Consider the following 21,259-nt stretch of genomic DNA (forward strand, 5'->3'; position numbering starts at 1 on the left):
CAGTGCGGTTGGTTAGATGAGCATATCTCTTCAGATATTATTACCTTTTTATAATTAAAATCATATTCTGGGATTTATTTGAAACATACTTTATTATAAGATTTGTCTCCGCGTGTAGATGTGACTGGCCAAATGTCTTTGCCTATTGAACAATAGCAAACAAATATATTCAAATTTCCGAATAGAACCGAGCTTTTTTGATCGACAGGATGATAACTTACATAACTTTAACCTGACCATCAAAACTTGAACTCCTTCTGTGACGACGTATTCTGAAATGAAAATCATACGTAATGATGGTACGACATTGCTATTCTGTATGGGAATACAACACGGCCTGCCTGTCATGGCCTCAACGTTATTCAAACTGCAGATGTGAAATCGGAGTTGAATTCATGATTAGGAACGCATTAGCTTATAGTCATTGACTCTCGCATCCTTCATACTGTCGTAAATATGCTGTTCCGGGGATCAGTTTGAGGTACGGTGTAACGACATTTTTTGCCTATTCGTTACATTATTTACTGAGCATCTCGGATACTCAATACTTTTAGTTAGTTTCAGTTAGTTTCTCTGTCTATACATGTCGCTGGTAATTTTTCACGGTTGACAAATTCAGTATTAATCAATCTTATTCAGTTTTACTTGCCCACGGCACAGTTGTGGTCATGGCAACGCTCCTTTACTTTACTGCAATTAATGTGCAGTCAGTTAACATCCAACTATGCACGAAGCTATGAATTTAGATTAACACAGATGTAGAAACAGCATTAACTTATGGTCTGTTTCATAGTTATATGTTATGGACTGAGTGACAGGTTTCGCTTGCTTGTATGTGCTGGGGATTGAATAGACTCTAATGAAACGATTGTGCTTCGAATTGGAGCTTTGAAGATCATAACAACAAGAAGGTCTTATCAGTGTAAAACATTGGGTGGTGTAAAGCACCGAGCGGGTATTCAGCTCAGTCAGTTTGCTACGGGGTTTTAAGGTAAGTTCATATTTGCTGTTTGCTAGACATATCATTCCAGGTGTGCATTCTATTGCAGTGACCGTGTAAGACGAGTGGTTGTGTGTGTGAAGCAGAGCGTGATAGTGTTCTCGTTCGTGGACTTATCTATACGAGTGTAATATACGGGTTAGGCTGATACACAGGTTCGTTGGTGATGTTCGTTGTTTAAATCAACAACACCCCAGCTATATGGCGGCGTTACATGTAGACAGCATTGTAGCTTCATTGTACTGCATATTACAAAACATTTATTCATCTGCGTCATTCAGTTCGCAATTCTATAATAGTTAAAAAACATGCCTTCCTTTTTTTGAAATTGGTAATGCATGGAAGTAATCGAAATTCTTCAGTGAGTGAGTGAGTTTAGTTTTACGCCGCACTCAGCAATATTCCAGCTATATGCCGGCAGTCTCTAAATAATCGAGTCTGGACCAGACAATCCAGTGATCAACAAAATGAGCATCGATCTGCGCATGTGGGAACCGATGACATGTGTCAACCAAGTCAGCAAGCCTGACCACCCGATCCCGTTAGTCGCCTCTTACGACAAGCTGAGTCGCCTTTTATGGCAAGCATGGGTTGCTGAAGGCCTATTCTACCCCGGGACCATCACGGGTCTTCATATTCTAAATATCTCCATAGATGAAAGTGTGAGATATAAATAGATTTAAATGGGACTTTCTGATTGGTTTACAAAATGAAAACATAGATCACATGTGAGGTATATTTGTGGCGTCCACTGGGTTCTCCACCCGCCATGGCCAAGGTTGCACAGAATCGTGCACAAACATTCAAAGAGGTCAAAATAACAAAAGCCTGTATAATAATAGGGATCAAAATTCCAACCTTCCATATTCTACTGGGAACACTTCATTGTGATCGCTGCCTTTGTTTGGGTTACTAGTGCAATCAAACATGGTTACAGGCAGACAATGGAGAGATTAGTTAAAGTCGTTTGTCTTTTACATGCAGAAATACACAGATCTACAAAAGTACAGACAATAAAAACGTATGCAAAGAAAGTCTTTCTTCCAGCCAGAGGCTTGTCCTTGTTTACATGAAACAATGGAATTGCTGAGTCTTGAAAACAGATACTTGTAGCCTTCCTGCTGTTGATACCAAATGTCCATCATACACTGAAATCTGTCCACCTTGAGAGTTGGCAAGAAATCTCACATTAGAATTTTAGATACTAGTATAAATCGACGAACGCTGTATCTACGGGGAGCGTGAAAGATTTCCACCTATTTTCTCTACCAAATTAATGGTGGCTACGTCACGTGACTATTAATGAAATGGCGGTGGTTTGTTTACCGGAGCAACAAATGAATTTCCAGGACTTGAATAGTACGTGTGAAGTTGCAATTGTTCTTTGGGTGTTCCTAAGATAGCCCAGATTTGGTTGCTGAACAATGGGGATAGGAATCGAAGCTTGGAGGGGTAAAGTTGGACTGTTTTGTACCCGAGGCAAGAAGCATGGTCGGATATATCCCGGTATAAGGCTACCCAGTGGGATCCGTGTTGGACTGCGGTTGACAATTGTGACACTGGCATTATTATTGTAGCTGGTGACGTTGAATCCAACCCTGGGTCTCCTAAACTAGACAAACGACTAGCAGATGAGGGCAGACAGACAAGACTGTATGTATCTGGCGAATGTTTGCTTGCAGGAATTAATGATGACCCGGCCACCCTGTATGATCTCGCTACAACGCTGATACAAACACAGGTACAAATTGCCGCAGTAAATGATAAACTTTCTACATTTACCCAAGAATATGATAAAAAGCTATCAGCTCTTAGTGAAGAAAACGATGACCTGAAACAAAAAGTACTAAACGTAGAGATAAAAAGTGACAATCTGGAAGCACAATCACGAAGAAATAATTTAATCGTTTATGGTCTGCAGGATGAACGAGGCGAGACATGGGTTGAAACCGAGAACAAGGTGAGCACTTTTATGAGGGACTCATTAAATATAACTACAATTTCAAATGTCGAATTGAGAGAGCTCATCGTCTCAACTCGAAATCGGCCTAACAGACCCACTATTGTGAAGTTTACTTTTTACGAGGACAAATGCTCTGTTCTTGAAGCAGTGAAAAGTAACCGTAAGCTAAAACTACGGAGTATCGAGTGTCAGAAGACTTCACCGAGCGTGTACGAGGGTTACGAACCAAGTTATTTCCCTTTTTGAAATCAGCCCGTAAGAACAATGACATATCTTTTCTCAGGTATGATAAACTGATCATAGAGGGGGATATTTACGTCTGTGATGAAGCTGAAGGAGACATTCGTCAGGTCGGGCGACGACGTAACTGGGTACGACGAGGTTCAATAACCTCACGCACGTCTTCACCTGGGACTACACTGATCACCACCGCGGATTCAGCAACGCGTCGTACAGAGATCACAGCAAGGAAATAGGAAGCTGGCCGTGGCTCAGTTGAATCCTCTCCACGATGTGTTTATACAGAATATATTTCTCAATTCTTTGTCTGGAACATTCACGGGTTGATATCTAAACTAGAAAATGAGGACTTCATTTCCTTTTGTAAACAATACGGTATATTTTGCCTTATTGAAACTATGAGTAATGATGCTGGTGCTGTGATTGGTAATATATTTGAAGAATACAAGTGTTATACATGTGATTCTTCAAGACTGGGTGCTCTTGGCAGATATTCCGGCGGTCTAGTTGTATGTATAAAAAGGGAGTTAGAATTATATTTTGAGAGGATCTTTCACCACTGGGAAAATGGGATATTCATCAGAGTTGTCAATGCACAACTGTCTCACCCACTACTTTTATGCTCTGTTTATGTGCATCCAGAAAGCTCAGCGTTATATACATTAAAAGAAGACAATGGTATTGATTTATTACAAAATAAACTCTTGCATTTGTCATTTAAATTTGGTGAAAACTGCAGATTTATTCTGGGTGGTGACTTCGATTCAATAACTACAAACGTTCCAGACTACATTTTAGATGATAATTCAGACTATCTGCCTGTTGGTAATGAGTACATAGCTGATGATTTTAATATTGCTCGTCATTCCAGCGACAGTATGTTAAACAACTATGGAAAGTGTTTACTGGAAATGTGTAAGTTATTGAATGTACATATTGTGAACGGCAGAATGAAATCCGATATTCCAAGCAACTTCACGTTTGTGTCTACATCTGGTTGCGGTATTGTAGACTACTTTATAGTATCCACCTGTCTATTTCCTAACATTGTTGACATGTCCGTTGTTCCATGGACGGAATCCGATCATATGCCTATTGAATATTCATTTACGAATATAATTACTCAGAAATTGGAAACCGTTGACTCTACCACCATGCCTTTGTTAATACAACCCAGATACATTTTACCTGATGAACGGAGGATTGATTTTTTACATTCGATTATCGATTATAACACTGAGCTGATGTGGAATGATGTTATGGCTCTTCTGGATAAAAACAACATGAATCTAGCTGTTTTGATATTAACAGACATCCTGTGTTTGTTCGGAAATAACACTGGTATCAGGCGCTCTACCACAACATTGAAACATCGACAGGTACAGCCACCATGGTTTGATGGTGACTGTCAGAAGCGTAAAACTGGAAAGTATATGTATCTCAATAAGTTTAGAAGATACACTTGTGATGGAAATTTAAGCCGATACATCCAATCAAAATCAAAATTTAAGAAATGTTGTGCATTGAAAAAGCAACAATATGACACCAAGCTATTAAATGAGATAGATGCAGCTGCTAAAAGTAACAACTGTAAACTCTTTTGGAAAACGATAAAACATGCTGTTGGGACATACTGTTCCAGAAACTCTATTTCTCCTGATGTGTGGTTTAAATACTTTAATAATTTGTTAAACCCTGATGTTGTGGTGAATGAAGATGACTTTGACAAACACGTGTCTGATTGTGTTAAGTAGCATTCTTGTGAAGAATGCCCTGATGTTCATATAGCTGATGAGCTGCTGTCAGATGAAATATCTTGTGAGGAAATCAAGCAAGCAATTCAAGATATAAAGCGAGGAAAAGCCCCTGGATCGGACGGTTTACCTGCAGAAAATTTCTTATGTTCTGCTGATCTTATCATTCCGTACCTGAAATGTTTCTTTGATAAAATAATGGACACTGGCACATTTCCAGACGCATGGAATCTGGGAATGATTATACCTCTATATAAATCAAGATCACTTTCTGACCCTTCTACAGGGGCATCTCGCTTTTAAATGTATCTGGGAAAATGTTCACTAGCATAATAGAAAGAAGACTTCGGGTATGGCTAGATGTTACCAACCTTATTACTGAAGGGCACAAGCAGGATTTCGGCCAAAATACTCAACAATAGACAATATATTTACTCTTCAGTCTCTTTGCACAAAATATCTATGTAAACCAAAAGGTCGCTTTTATTGCGCATTTATTAACTTGAAGAAAGCATTTGATTTTATAGATAGACAAAAGTTACTATATCAATTACTTATTAAAGGTTTTCATGGTAAATTTTACAACATTCTCAAGCGTATGAATACGAGGGTGAAATCATGTGTTAAGACCATGTCTGGTGTCACGCCCAGTTTTTGTACCAGTAGGGTTGTTCGCCAAGGATGTATTCTCAGTCCTTTTTTATATATTATCTTCATTAATGAATTAGCCAGCTGTATCCATACTGATTGTTCACGTGGTATTTTTGTGTCTGCTGAAATTGAAGGTATTATGTTATTGCTTTTTGCCGACGATATTGTTTTGTTTGATTACACAGTCGTCGGTCTTCAAAAAGAGTTAAATGTGCTGGAGTGTTTCTCGAAGAAATGGTATTTAGAAGTGGTGGCATAGTAAATAGGTACGAAAGCTGGACATTATATGGCTCCCTTTTGAAAACTGTTACTTATTATAAATATCTTGGATTGATGTTTTCATCAAGATTACGTTGGTCGGCAGCATGCAAAAATCTTGCCCCACAGGCTTATAAAGCAATTATGCCACTTTTAAAGTTATTCAGGCAAAATGAATCTATTTCTTTTTCATCAGCATGTTCAATATTTGAATGTAAAATATCGCCGATACTCCTATATGGCTCCGAAATTTGGGGAGTCAAGTATTATGAAGCTATTGAAAAAGTCCATTTTACTTATTTTAAGACGTTTCTGGGAACAGGGAAATTTCCTTCAAACAAAACTGTCATAGGGGAAACAGGCCGCTAAGCATTGTTTGTTTCTAGCCAAGTAAGAGTTATCAAACACTGGTTAAAGTTACTTAAAATGGATGTTTGTCGTTATCCCTATCATTGTTACCGTATATGAAAGAAGCTCGATGATAATGGAAAACAGTGTTGGGTTTCAGATGTTCGACACCTTCTTTTTCTATGTGGTTTTGCTCATGTCTGGATGTTCCAGAGTGTTGGTGATGATAATATGGTTTTGTCAATACTTAAACAAAGACTTAAAGATGTATATATTCAAACCTGGCATGAATCTATCTGTACTTACACCTATCTCAGCCACTATAGTTCCATTAAATCAATATTTCAGACTGAAATGTACACACATAATTTTCAGGACATATCACTTGTAAGAGCATTGTGTAAATTTAGAATATCATTGCACACTTTTAAAATTACCTCGTTCCGTCAGAGAAAATGCAATGAACTTAGAGATGCTGTTTGTACAAATTGTAATTCAGGTGATTTGGAAGGTGAGCTACATATATTATTTAAGTGTGATAAATATGCACAGTTAAGGCTGAAATACCTTCCAGAATTAAAAACTGTTACCTGTTGTAAGCAGTCAATAGCAAATATCTTAAGCTCACAAAAAATATGCGTAGAGTGCGTTCTCTTGCTTTGTATTTAAAACATGTATTTAAAATCCACGAAAGTTGTTCAAAAGTATAGTAACACGTGACTGTTTATGCGACAATCAACCTCAGTTGTACTATAAGCCATGTGGCCAGTACTACTGAATAAAATGTCTGTCTGCCTTAATTGTATTAAGTATTGGATACGTTAATGAAGATTGAAACGCCAAAGATATGCTTTCAAATGTTTATATATGTTGTCCATTTTGGGGAGGAAAAAGCAAAGTTGATTATTAAATCTAGCTACTAAACTTCTTCAACATGTATTTGAATGTGTAAAACAAAAGAAAGTAACATTGTACAGTCGTATGTTATATCGTTTGTACTTTGGTCATATTGCCTTTCCACAAATCAGTATCTTAAATATGTAATCTTGAATATTCGCTCATGGGTTATTTTCAGCTATGAACATTGGCATGAAACGTGTTCACAGCTCATCTTTATCCAGACCAGACTATAACTGAAAATTACATCCTTAAGACAAGAACCAGGGAGCGGGCACAGTGAGGTTAAACCATTGACCTATACCCCAATGAAAATGCAGTGTGCTGTTTAGAAATAGTACACAGACTATATCAATGAGAACGTCCAGCGTTTATCGTATGATATTTTGAGCAAACTTCAAATGAAATTTGAGTTTATATTTAACAAATTGCCCCCAATCAGCGAAGATAACTGAAATGTCTGTTACTCGTTGATTCCAAATCAGAACTAAGCCTCCTAACCTTACTCCAAAATGCTTCTTTTTCTAATTTAATTCCAGACCGTGTTAAGTTTTAAGTTCTTACATTCTGAGAAATATTAGTAGTATTTGCACACTCTGTTGTCATACAGACTCGTATGCACGGTCCTTTTTACCAGACACCATACGTTTATGGAACCATTTGCCATCCGAAATATTCCACTCCCAATCGGCAAAATCGGTCAGAACCAGATTACAGACCCAACAAGGAAATATTCTCTTCGATACAACTTTCGGATTAGATTTTGTCAAATACTTCGTGATCGCCTCATGCTAGGTTTAACACTCATTGTACATATACAAATACTCCGAATTGTGCATGTGGATATCCATTGGAGATTATCTGCAATTATCCTTGTCTTGCACTTGCTATTACTAATAAGAATCAGATATGTATTTCTACACTAACGGGTTTGGCCTAATGGTTCATACGTACGTACTGCTTTCAAATATATTCAAATTATTCTAAATCCTTATGTATGCAATTACTATGCACCATTTAATATACCTTGTAGACGTTTTGCTATCATTATGCATTTCATGTCTCAGTGGAAATATTTTTCCGTACTTCGTTTGACATTAAATATTGACTATATTGCGTTATGTCTGATGGTGCGGCACTTACATATGTTGTTGGCGTGTTGTGCGAATCCATATTTATGTTACGAATATATTTCAAGAATAAAATCTGCCCGCTTTGATAATTTTGAAAACTCACTGACTCATGTGCATATTCACCTACCAGCTGTTCCCTCACTCATACAGCATACTCACATACATACTGACTCACTTATTTACTCACCTACCCACTCATTCACTTATCTACCCACAGCCGGACTCACCAACCTTACATCCTCCCTACAACCCATTAACCTCCAACTTTCTAAACATTGCATATTGTCAAATATAGTTTTGCCTCTAGGTTATAATAAATATAATTGAGTATTGTTTTCGGTGTATTTGCATATTTTCTTCAGAAATTGCAAAATACGTTCTTGCAACCGATTAGGGTGCATGGGGGTCAAGGTCCCCAAGTTGTATTGGGTATATTTGTGAATTTTTATTTTCCCTTCTTCATTCAGATCAATTTAAGATTTATACGTTATTATATATTTAGTTTTAGGAGGTTTTGGTGGATTTTAGCAATTCATTTAAGCATGGGAACATCAACCTCTCATGTTGTCAGTTGTTCATACGTCATCACTGTCACTACTAAGATCAGGAGACTGTCACATTATTAGGTAGAGTTGTAAATATAGAAACATCTGTACAGTAGTAGTTCTCAATGACTCTGACATCATGTACACTATACATTAAACAACAACAGAAAGTATACAGTATTATACCAAACGTGAAAGGAACTTCAATGGGCTATATGATTTGACAGCTAATATGCACAATTTCATTTCATACAAAGTCGAAAGTACTTGTTCTGACCCTGACAGATGCGTGATATCATTGTCTGAACCTTTGCACAAAACAACATGGCTCCCTTTCCCAACGAAATATTATCAAATGCTGAATCGATAGTAAGTGTGAGCTTCAATAGACGCCAAAACACGTCGACGCACGGACGGCATAAGGCAACGAATGACGTTAGGTGTGATCCGTTGCCATTCCCGTCGGAGACATTGTTCCAGTAGCTGAGTGTCGACAGGAGTCGCTGGTAGCCTTCTAATTTGTAGATCCATGTATATGTAGTCCCATAAGTGTTCTATCAGATTCGTGTCGGTAGAACATGCTGGTCACAGCAAAACAACGATGTTAGCCTTATTCAGAAAGCAGTTGGTCAGTGTTGCTGAATGAAGCCCTGCATTATGTTCTTGTAGACATTGTTGTTGTTGGATAACTGGTAATATAACATGGTGACAATTGTACTTGTGACATAATAGCACCAAGTTTTAATATTATGATTGTTTTTTATGAAAATGCTGTTGAGGATCCATGGACATTAGGTAAGGGACATATGATTCTTATCGGAAAAAGATAAAAGGAAAGGCATGACTTTCACCAGCATAAATTCGATGGCTATATATGAGCTACCGTGTGCAGTGAGATTTATGTCCATACTTCCAAGCATCTAATCCACCAAAAGTGGATCATTTCCTTGATCATGATGATGTGCACTGTTCTTGACTATATAGATAAACTTGCTGCAAACAGGCGTCATGTAGAATCAATTAAAAATCAAACGCAACACTGCACAACACTCGACACTTTCTGCTTTATATTTCATCAATCATTTGAACATTACTTCACGGTTAAGAAACGCTATCAAATGGGACATTAATTAGCTATAATATGTTCAACTTCAGCATGGCCATGTTTTCGTGTCACTTCCAAAACGCTTTACAATTTACAAGTACCTAAGTACAAGCACTTGTCGAGTTTTGAAAATAGCATCGGCAAACACTCTTCGATACTTGTCAAATTGTTGCCAAAGCGGTATCCACTAAATTAATTATTCAGTGATCAGTTTAAAGCAGTGATGACATTTTATCTTATGTCACACATAAATATCGTTTTCCGATTGGCTGAGCGGTCTTTTGTTATTTTTAATGTAGCCCGCTGACAAGCGTTGTACATTGCTATACACCCGCTGCCACTAGCAACTCATTCGGTACTTTGTAGTAGCTACTTTTTTAAATCTTGTGTTGCGAATGAAAATCAATGGAAGGGAGATAATTCTAAATCTGTTTTTCTTGTATCGTCCGCAAAATCTAGCGATGGCTAGGGTGACTCTCTTTCAATAAATAAATTTTAACAAACAAAAATTATATCGCGGCGACTTTACTAAGGTAATATCTACGGGCAAAAGAACCAGCAAGATTGAGGTGTTCGGTAAGATAAACTAACATGGACGGTACCTCAACCCATGCTCTCCTCGTGACCAGTGAACAACTGATAATGTGTTCTTGAAAGGGTGAGCGTATCCTGACCACTTGTGGCAAACATCACGAGCACATGCAAAGACAAGTCAAATGTGCCCCCCCCCCGAAAAAAAAAAAAAAAAAAAAAAAAGGGATCATACCTGTGAACTACATAGCAGAAAGAATATTTCCCCCGATACGTTAACTCTGGCAACAGACATTACGTACTACGCATTCTTGTAGTTCATTGCTGACCTTTGTGGTGTCCTTCACCCTGTACGGCGCCGTTCACCCAGTGGGTAAATCATCCTCTCGTCATGCTGTAGCCCCGGGTTCTATTCCCCACATTGGTACAATATGTGAATCCCAGTTTTGGTGTCCCCCGGCGTGATATTGTTTGAATATACCAATAAGATACATACTCACCATGTACTAACAGCATGCTAAAGCTTCATGATACCTTTCATTGGGAAATAATTCATGATTCTCCAGATTGTCCTGACGGTAGCACCCCTTACAGAGACGCTTACAGGTACAGACCCGTGCAAAAGGTATTCGGACACTAGTAATTTCCATGGACTTACATGTTATATCAGTGTAGCATAAATTATTTCCATGAAGTGAGTTTAGGATGGATCTTCGTAAACTTTGACTGGCAAAATGGAAATTATCTCTGCTCTGCTCACACAATTTCAGTTCACTTTTTCGACTACTATTTCACTAATGATATCACATTTATCAACTTACGTATGGTTCCATCATGCACGCCATGTTAGAGGATGTCAGGGCATTGGCCACATGTCGCCATTCGATAAATACGCAACAGAAATTATGCGATTGTAGGTAAGATGATTCCCCACAAATGTTCAAAATTTGACGTTTGTCTTACGAAAATTAAATTCAGGAAACTTACTTATGCTACACAAAATTAACACGTAAGTCTATGGATATACTTGTTGCATGGGTCTGTAGATGCATTCTGATGTTCGTATGAAACAGATGTCTTATGCTATAAAGAAAAAACCCACAAAATACACTGAATGTGCATAAAATGTTTATTAGTGGGCCACAATGGCCGCCCACGAACTCCCGTTATTCTGAACTCGTCAATTCACAGCGTATTGCTCAGCCTGACTTATGGCCGTTGTTGTATATCTACGACATGTCATTCCATCTTCATCTGAGTCCTGACTGCTTAAGATGGTACTTACAAAGATATTTTCATTTGAACTTATTGATATGTATTTTTGTATTTCCAGCTAACAATGAGTGACGGATATTCTCCAGATGCAACGGAAGAACAGAAGGCTGTGGCACAAGATCTCTTGGATAAGATTGTGGACAAAAATGAAAAAGATACCGTTATATACTCCCGCTACTCGGAAACAAGCGACCGGTATGATATGGTAGGTTGCCGCTGCGACAGTTGCGTGGTAGCACGTTCATGCCCAAGACACACATCCACATATTACGCACGCGACACGACACGACACGAGACACGACACGACATCGCAGCGCAGCGCACCGCACCGCACCGCACAAAAACCAAAACCAAAAACCAAACCATATAGACTCATCCAAACATTGGTTTAGACTGAGTTTTGGTCATCATTTCCTAAAAAGTTTTAAATCTTAATTTGCATCCTCTTACGGAAGTGTATGTTGCTTGTTTCATCAGGTATCAAATCAGGTGATCATTGGCATTGGATAAACGACCTCCATATATTGCACCAGTGTTGCAAATGCTCACACAGACACACACGCACACACACACATGTTAATACGTATGTACCGTTAGATTAGCACGATTATAAGAAACGGTATTTCTGGCAAAATAGCAAATTGCATTCTTATTACTGGAAGAGTATACAGCCTACATATATATAGAAGGTTGCTATTCGCTTCAAAATTGCAATAAACATTGCTCCAGTTTTCTTATGCCATGTGCTTTTGTAATTACATAGAACACGGTTATTGTGCACAGGTTATGGTCGTCGGCAACTACAATGGTCCTAAAGAGACGGCTGCCGTTGTTGCGGAATATTTCCCAAGGGACAGAGAAAACGTGCGTCTTTTGGATGTCGCGGCTGGCACTGGTCTCTGTGCTGTGGAGGTATATAAGATGCAATGGTCCCTGTAAACTGTCACACCCATTTTAGGATGCACTATAGCAGTGTAAAGAAGGTATGGAATACCATTTACTGGTAAAAAGACATCCTATTCCTTTCATATTGTACCAAGAGAAACTAGGTCACAAAATTTGATGAAAATCTAAGACCCTGTGTATAGATGATTTAATAATATGCTAAACACTACTGTATCTCTAATTTCTAATTTTCTAGAATAATACCAAAAGAATATATGTCCACTAGCTCCGTAAATATGGGTTCCTGAAGATGGACGCCTTGGATGCCAGTCCCGGGATGCTGGAGGAAGCTAAAGCTAAAGGACTGTATGACCAGTACATTATTGACATTTTAGGAGAAAATACGCTTGACATTTCAACAGGTGGGTAAATCTCATAAATACAGAAACGGTTTTGTGTTATTCATTAAAACAGAGCACATACCAATATGACGACCAAGTGGATCAGGTGTTAACTTGTTACGCCGAACGAACGGGTTCGATTGCCTACATGTTCACAATGTGTGAAACCCATTTCTGGTGTCCCCACCGTCATATGGGATCATGATAAGGAGTACCAGAGTTTGGCAATTATTCACTACCGACAACGACAGATGACAAGGTTTGGTTTGGTTTTATAGTTTAAGGGTGACGTGGGCCAATAAGAGACCTACTTGCACCAAACCAAAACCATTGAACTGATGTAATAAACCGTCATATATCATTTAAATTTATTACAATTTCACAAGCAATTGTTTAGATAAAAGAAACGAAACTATCAAAATCAATTTGGATAGATGGGTACATATATCGAGTCACCACTGTTTTGTGTTACGGATTAAAAACCTTAAGTACTCAATTTAGTTTCTGAAATATGAAATACTCATTCATTACAAAAGCCTTAGATTCAGCTGGCAATGTGTTTAGAATGATTTGAAACCACAGAACTACGAGGGGATGTCAATAAGATTTGAGCCTTGCACAGAAAAACACAAAATATTGGTATGAACCACATTTATTTTTCAACATAGTCCCCTTGTGAGTCAAGACACTTGTTCCATCTTTAGTGCCAGTCGCTGATGCCATCTCTGTAGAGGGCGCCATTTTGGTCCTCAAACCAAGCCTCAGTAGCAGCAATAAGCTCATTATCATCCTGAAATGTACGACCACGCAAGTGTTTCTTGAGATTTGGGAACAGATGGTAATCACTTGGTGCCAGGTCTGGAGAGTAGGGGGGATGCGGCAAGATTTCGTACCCCCATTCCTGGACAGCAGCGGCTGCAACGCGAGAGGTGTGTACTGGAGCATTGTCTTGATGTAGAAGAATACCACATCTGATCTTGCCCCGGCGCTTCTCCTTGATCGACTGTAGCACTTGCCTCAACAAGTTGGCGTAATATTCCTCATTTACTGTTCTTCCTTTTGGTAAGTAATCTACGTGGATGACGCCTTTTCTATCCCAGAAGACTGTCGCCATTACCTTCTGCACTGATCTGGAGGCTTTAACGTTTTGGTCCTGGGAGAAGTGACATGTTTCCATTCCATGGATTCTTGTTTGCTCTCAGGATCATAGTAGTGGATCCAGGTTTCATCACAGGTTACTAGCCTAAAGTGAAAATCTTCTGAATTCTTGCTGTATCTGGTTTCCTGACAGGTGCTTGTTGTTGGGCGACCTGGACGGGGGTCATCTTCAAGACTTTCTCTACCATGCTTAAATTCATTGACCCATCGTTTGATGGTAGCAGATGAGGGGGAAGACTTCCCATGAACTGCTGACAGCCTTTCTTCAATGTTCTTCGCCGAGTTTCCTTCAAGAACTAAAAACTTAATTACTGCTCTATACTCAATGTTATTCATTTTCACTGCCGTGAGGGGGGTCTCTTTCTGTCAATGTGAGCTGTTCAATAACTTCTGTGGGTAGGATACCAAAACTTATATATCACATCAGCTACACCCCAAGGTTCAATGTCGTACCATAGGCTGTGACACCTGGGTATGAAAAATGCTCAAGGCTCAAAACGTATTGACATCCCCACGTAAGTCTGTCTAAGCCATTCAAGAGCCCGTTTAGATTACATCCTATTTTCCAGATGACGTGACAAAAGGTAGAATTGTCCTTTGCACAGACCCATATATGATATTAGTGTCCAAAAGTGTTTCTAAAGAAAATGCATCATCAACCTCAAGTACAGAGACTCCTTTCACGAAGCAACCTTTACTAAGGTTACCCATAACTCCCATCCATTAACACTACACTAAGGTTACCTTAGTGACTTACGATCACCTTAATGCTTGGTGAAAGGAGGTCTGGCACTTCTGAGATTATGTCTTATGTTATCACACCCAGTGCATGCAAAAAGACAATGCTTGATATTTTCAGGCGCTTCAAAATTGCAATGGCCACATTTACAAGAAACCGCCTTATCTATAATACTCCTGTAATCACATGTCTGTATTCCATATTATTCCACCAACACATGTGTGACCTAGGGGAATGCAAGATGCAGTCCGTGAATGTGGTGGTTGTGTCATATTTTACACACTATTTTACAGATACATACGACGCCGTTGTCATGTGTGGATTCAGTACTGAAATACTGCAACGATTACCTATGACAGCTTTTGAAGAACTGATAAGGATAGTCAAACCAGGTTCGTTCTTATGGTACAGTTAAACAGGCTCCTCGTACCTCATCATTTCGTCTTTAAACAGTGTATGAAATAAAGTGTAGATTTCTGACGGATGGTCTAAATTTACAGCTTGCCAGCCCGATGGCCTGGCAATGTTTTAGATATTCATACATCTGAGTAAATACACCATACCCTTGTGCCCTGTTTGGTTATATCTGTTTAGAGATGGTAACATTTTGAAGTTGCCAGCCCTGATGTCTGGATGGGTTTTGACTTATTTCAAAGACTGCTTTAAAACATGCTTGGGTTCCTAAGCCGTTGTTAGAATAGGTGAGGCTAATATCGCACGATTTCTTTGATAGTGCATTATACCCTAATAGAAAACCCTAATAGACGTCGGAACTAGCGCTTCTTTATTTTTATACCATGGTGGCAGGGTAGTGGTTGAAACTACCGCTCACAACGCCGGATACCTGGGTTCCATTCTCCACAGGGGTACAATGCATTGATAAGATGGAATATTACTTAAACCTGCTTAAAATCACACTCACTCACTCACTCACACTTTACATAATTGTTCAAGGTTCGGTTTATATTGACCTATTTTTTGTTATTGTTGACTTACAAGCGATGTCCCGCTTAAGCATTTCTTAGAAATGAAATTTCATAAAAGTAAGCGTTCATGTTTATGTCTTCTATTTGACAAACAGCCAGTGTTGCGTTTCAGAGAGCACGTTTATTGGAACAGTATACAGCTTAACTTGTCATGGAAAGCTGATATTCTCCTCCAAATGGCAAACTGTATTGCTTCAGTTTTCTTACACTGAAGACACATATGTGCTGAACTGCAAAAGAAACGCAACTCTGGCTGATTGTCAATTAGAAGACATAAACATGAACGCCTACTTATATATATTCATTCATTCCTCTGTAGGCGGCTACTTCATCAACACCGGGAGGAAGACGATGTACACCCATGACGATGGTAAAGCAGAACAACTGAAAAGACAACTTAAAACACTGGAAGCAAATGGCAAATGGAAGCGTGTGCAAATGAAACATTTCAAGAATTATTTGAAAGGGGCTGATGGCGCCGTTAGTGTCCATGTGATACGCAAATGATATATTGCATGACGTCTCTTGTTCCTAAAGTCTTAAGTACTCATCTTAATATTGCAATCCTTTAGTACAATACCTGTTAACTATCTTGTTAGATTTTCGTTCACATTTTGAACACACCTCTGTATGGACATTTTAACACTTACAATGACTCAAGTTATTATTGTTTAACATCACATAATAACACGTGTTCGGTATTGTTTGTATTAATGATATGACTGGACGTCAGTTATTATTTGTGGTACGTATAATAGATTACACATTTATATGATATATTTCATCGTTCTATGTCGACATATACTAACCCAGTGTGGACTTTGTCTATTTCATGGAGACATATTAATGTTTTAATTGGAAGTCTTGAGAATGAAGGTTTGCATTTAATCCAGATTAAATGTGTATTTCAGTGGTCGAAGAAACGCAACCAAGGATATTGTGCTTCGAAATGAATATATGAAATGAATAAAAATAGGTGACTGATTTCCACATCGGGATACAATTTTCTTGTTGACTCTTGTTTGTGGCCCTACCTTGAAATATTTGTCTTTCCATTTCAGCAGTAAAAGTTTAACACTGATTCTGTGTGCAGTTTGAGTGTCACAATAACTATTGCCTTTGAGGATATATTCCAGTTAGTTCTTAATTATACTTCTTGTCGTGTGCCATCTGAGTGGAACTAGGTCTTTTTTTTCAAAAGGACACCGGTTATCGTCCATTAATAAAGTCTTTTGGATCGGCATGGGTTGTATGTTCTTTGGAATGGAGGTGATGGTTTCATTCCGGAAAATCGATCATAGTATTTATATGGACAATGCCGGCTTTGGATTTTCTGGACCTTGATTTTTTTCAGATCATTATTCTAGAATCGCGTACACAACAAGCACAGACAGTGGGTAGAATAATATTTCGTGAGTTATTACTCCTCGTGAGGAAGGAGCAAGTCTTGCAAAACTTCATTCTGTTACTACATGTCACTCTTATGTTGTGGCACAACAAGCCCTCATCACAGTTTATCTTGTCACACACAGAAATGTCGTTTTATGATTGGCCCAGTGCTCTTCTATTATTTTCACTGTACACCGCTTAGAAGAAAGTAACAGTTTCTATCTACCCGGCTGGGAATGCCGAACGCATTTGATACTTCGTGGTCGTAATTCTTTTTCTTGAATAACTTTGAATCACTATGTGCAGAAAAGATATGATATGATAATGATATAGCGCACATATCCACGCAGTAGTCTGGTATGGTATTTTTTCCTTGATCACCGGATGTCAATGTCAACAGCACGTCATATTTCAATCTCAACTCCCTGGGGACTATACAACTCTTGCCGCCACTTGGCGCACAGAGTTTTTTTAAGGCTCTCTTATCTTAACGAGGTACCCATTCTCAGCTGGGTGGACTGGGACACATAGTCACAATACTTTGTCCAAGTTCACCGCACGTTGCTGTACACGCAACTAGCAATAGGTGTTTGCACGTATTCATGTGGCCAACATCTGGTCATATACCAACGGATTCGTGGGCTCTGTTAAGTGCACAGGGTTGTGTACTGTACACTAGGGGTTGTTACTACACTGAAAGAGTCAGCACACAGAGTTGACTCCAAGGTTTTCACACCCGGTCACAGGTGGGCTCGATCCCGACACCTCAACCTCGCTGGATCACTAGCCTGGCGCCTTAGCCAGCTCGCCCCTTATGTTTTGCAAATGCAAGTCAATACCATCACGTTCATGTATTGCTATATATCAGTATGCATCTCAGCGATGCTGTTGTAGTAGTATGTCTATCATATCATGCTAAACAAACGTGCACTGCATTGCATTGGGCTAATCTGTGTTGATAGCAAGTACGTTTGTTATAAACAAAAGAATATCCTTGTCACGTAATGTGCAAATTTGGCATATGATGTGTCGCCACTGCTCCCGACTGTAATGACACCGCTCAGTACATGCCACAGACATCTTTTTGGTGTCCCCGGGGACAGTAGGGAACACTAGGCGTTCGCTCGTCACGTCTAACACCAGGGTTCGATTCATCACATGGGCACAATGTATGAAACCCATTTCTGGTGTACACCGGCGTGATATTATTGAAATATTGTCTTAAATGTTTTAAATCACTCATCCTGGTGTCCCCGAGAATACACTCACTCCTCTGATGTCAGTCATGTTTAGCTGTGTGCACAAAACGTCATGCCACACGTGTTGCATATTGCTTGCACGGAAAACTTATTTTGTAAAAAATACCCAATTACTGTAAAAGAAGTATAGATCAGATTATAATAAAATGACGAAACAATGGTCAGTTTAAATCAAAGACTGGTTCTCGTTGCGCCGACGTCAATCTTGGCTTTCTCTGGTGAGATTTCCCAGGAACGGGAACATAAAGCGTTAGTACATGGGACAATAATCACAATTTTGCGAAAATGCGTGCAAAACACGTACCAGTGCTTTTGGGTGCATTTTGACAAATGAAACATGATGGTTGCGATCTATACAATCAGTGTTCTTCAATATTTGTACCAGACAGATGTCCTACGATCTGGAAACACCGAACTGTTTGACACTTCCAAGATGGCGGGAGGTATCGGAACGTGCGCCAGTCAGTGCACAGAGTTGACAATATGCGTTTCGTTCGTCTTGGACAAGAATGGAACTTGTTATGATGGGACCAGTTGTAATCCTATCGTGCTACCGGAAACCGTACTATTTTATGAAATGAGCGTGTTTCATTAACGTTCCGTTATCTTTCTTAATCATATTCGAATTTTTACCTCTTGACCTTCTACAGTCTAATGTCTGATGTCTTTTCCATACTTGGACTGATACCGTATGTTCCTTGTTTCTGTTGTCACCTAAACAACGGATTTGCCACCCACCTTTAACCATCTGATGGTGATTGGTAAACACATGTTTATGTGTAGACGGAATTTTGCAGGTGAAGATACATATCTTCATCCCTTTACCTTCTGAATAAACACATCTTTTCCGATTTCTTGCTGATCATGTGCTTTAGGAGGATATTTCTTTCTTATATGTGCATTGTGTTCGTTCGTTATTACCGCTTATTGCTAAGAGTTGTCAAGTGAGTATGTTTCTGAAAATATCATTCCAAACACCAGGATTTGACTTCAAAGTAAGCACCGATGTAGGGAATCGAACTAGGTCAATGGTGCGACGTGCGAACGCCACCACTGAGAGTGTACTTTCCAACCACTGTCATTTACAAAAATCATGGTGCACTGATGACCCAACTGTTTGATAGGCATTATAGAAATTGGTGGGTCTTTAATAAAACATACGACTTCATGGAGAACACCTCGTTTATCGCACCGTTCAAGTGTTGAGAAGCATATTATATACATCTATAAGAAAAGTATGTTGTGACAAATATGGACCAGAACCACCGATATCCCCGTTGACGCATTTTCCACCAAGGTGAAATTCCAAGTGCGTACTTTTCTTTACCCTGGCTGTTTTTGATACACAGCATATCAGACCCGTGAAGGTCCCGGGGTAGAATAGACATTCAGCAACCTATGTTTGCCATAAAAGGTGACTCAGCTTGTCGTAAGAGGCGACTAACGGGATCGGGTGTTCAGGCTTGCTGACTTGGTTCACACACATGTCATCGGTTCCCAATTGCACAGATCGATGCTCATGTTGTTGATCACTGGATTGTTTGGTCCAGACTCGATTATTTACGGACCGCAGCCATATAGCGGGAATATTGCTGAGTGCGGCGATAACTAAACTCACCCACTCGCCCAGCATATCACACGATACCATGAATGTAAACAGTTTTATGCCGGTTCGACCAATAGTTCAGCACTGTCACGTCGGGGAACACCGGCCTTCACACGTTGTACCCATGTGGGGAATCGAACCCAGGTCTTCGGTGTGACGTACAAATATAGGCAAGAACGAGACATAGCTGGTATTTAACAGGAAGGTAGCTTGGTATTGGCATTCATGCTTCGTGTAAGGGAGCGGTGAAATAGCCAAGCGGTTCGCCCGTGACCCCGATGACCGGAGTTCTATTCCCCACCTTGGAACATAGTGTGAAACGCATTTCAGGAGTCCCCGAAGTCATGTTGCTAGACTTGCTAAAACTGCGTAATGCGCACTCACTAATGACCTTGCCTTTCACTCATGACTGTTTAAGGATGCAAGGACTAGATGATTTTAAACCGCTTCGGATATTTAATATCACGTCAGATATTTTATGGTGAACTCAAAGTGACCCAGGGCATTGCTGGTATTGTGAGATACTGCAGATTACACACAAGGACCAAAGTTCACCCGTCACTATGCTCGGACTTTATGACATAATATGCTAACCTGTCTCTAACTGCAATCACAATACCGTCTACGCAATCGGTTTCTTGGAAATAATGATCCGTGAAGATCCGGGGTAGACTAGGCCTTCTGCAACCCATGTTTGCCATAGAAGGCGACTATGCTTGTCGTAAAAGGCGACCAAAGGGATCACGTGGTCAGTCTCGCTGACTACGCCTAGTAACATACTAAGCTGTTTGTTTATATTTTAGCATTTTTCTTACTTATTTGTATTTACTTATCCCCAATATACAGATCACCTGATCAAAGTCACTTTGTTTTCCTCTTAACCATTGGATATCAATCTCAAACGGCACAATTATCAATATCAACTCCCTGGGAACCATACAACTCTTGCAGCCACTAGGCGCATTCAAGGTTTGGAGTGATGATTCATTCGACGTGAATATAAACGACTCGATCCTCATATTAAAGTCATTGTGAGTGGTGAAGTATAATGTAACGCCTACAGTATTGCATGAACGAATATGTTCTGTCGGTAGGTGTCTCAGTCTACGTTTAACATAGGTGCTTACAGTTCTTGG

The 21,259-nt window shown here is 39.4% G+C and overlaps 1 protein-coding gene across 1 annotated transcript; it reads left to right on the forward strand.

Annotated features, from left to right (window-relative positions):
* Nucleotides 1-810: 810 nt before the first annotated feature.
* Nucleotides 811-17,112, forward strand: LOC137258893 (methyltransferase-like protein 27). The gene is made up of 6 exons (XM_067796590.1): nucleotides 811-991; nucleotides 11,759-11,905; nucleotides 12,484-12,612; nucleotides 12,872-13,007; nucleotides 15,177-15,275; nucleotides 16,189-17,112. Exons 2-6 carry the CDS (start codon nucleotides 11,765-11,767, stop codon nucleotides 16,374-16,376), a joined length of 693 nt encoding a protein of 230 aa, XP_067652691.1. The 5' UTR covers nucleotides 811-991; nucleotides 11,759-11,764; the 3' UTR covers nucleotides 16,377-17,112.
* The last annotated feature ends 4,147 nt before the right edge of the window (nucleotides 17,113-21,259 follow it).

This window comes from Haliotis asinina, chromosome 12 (genome assembly GCF_037392515.1).
Source record: "Haliotis asinina isolate JCU_RB_2024 chromosome 12, JCU_Hal_asi_v2, whole genome shotgun sequence".
Lineage (NCBI taxonomy): Eukaryota > Metazoa > Mollusca > Gastropoda > Lepetellida > Haliotidae > Haliotis > Haliotis asinina.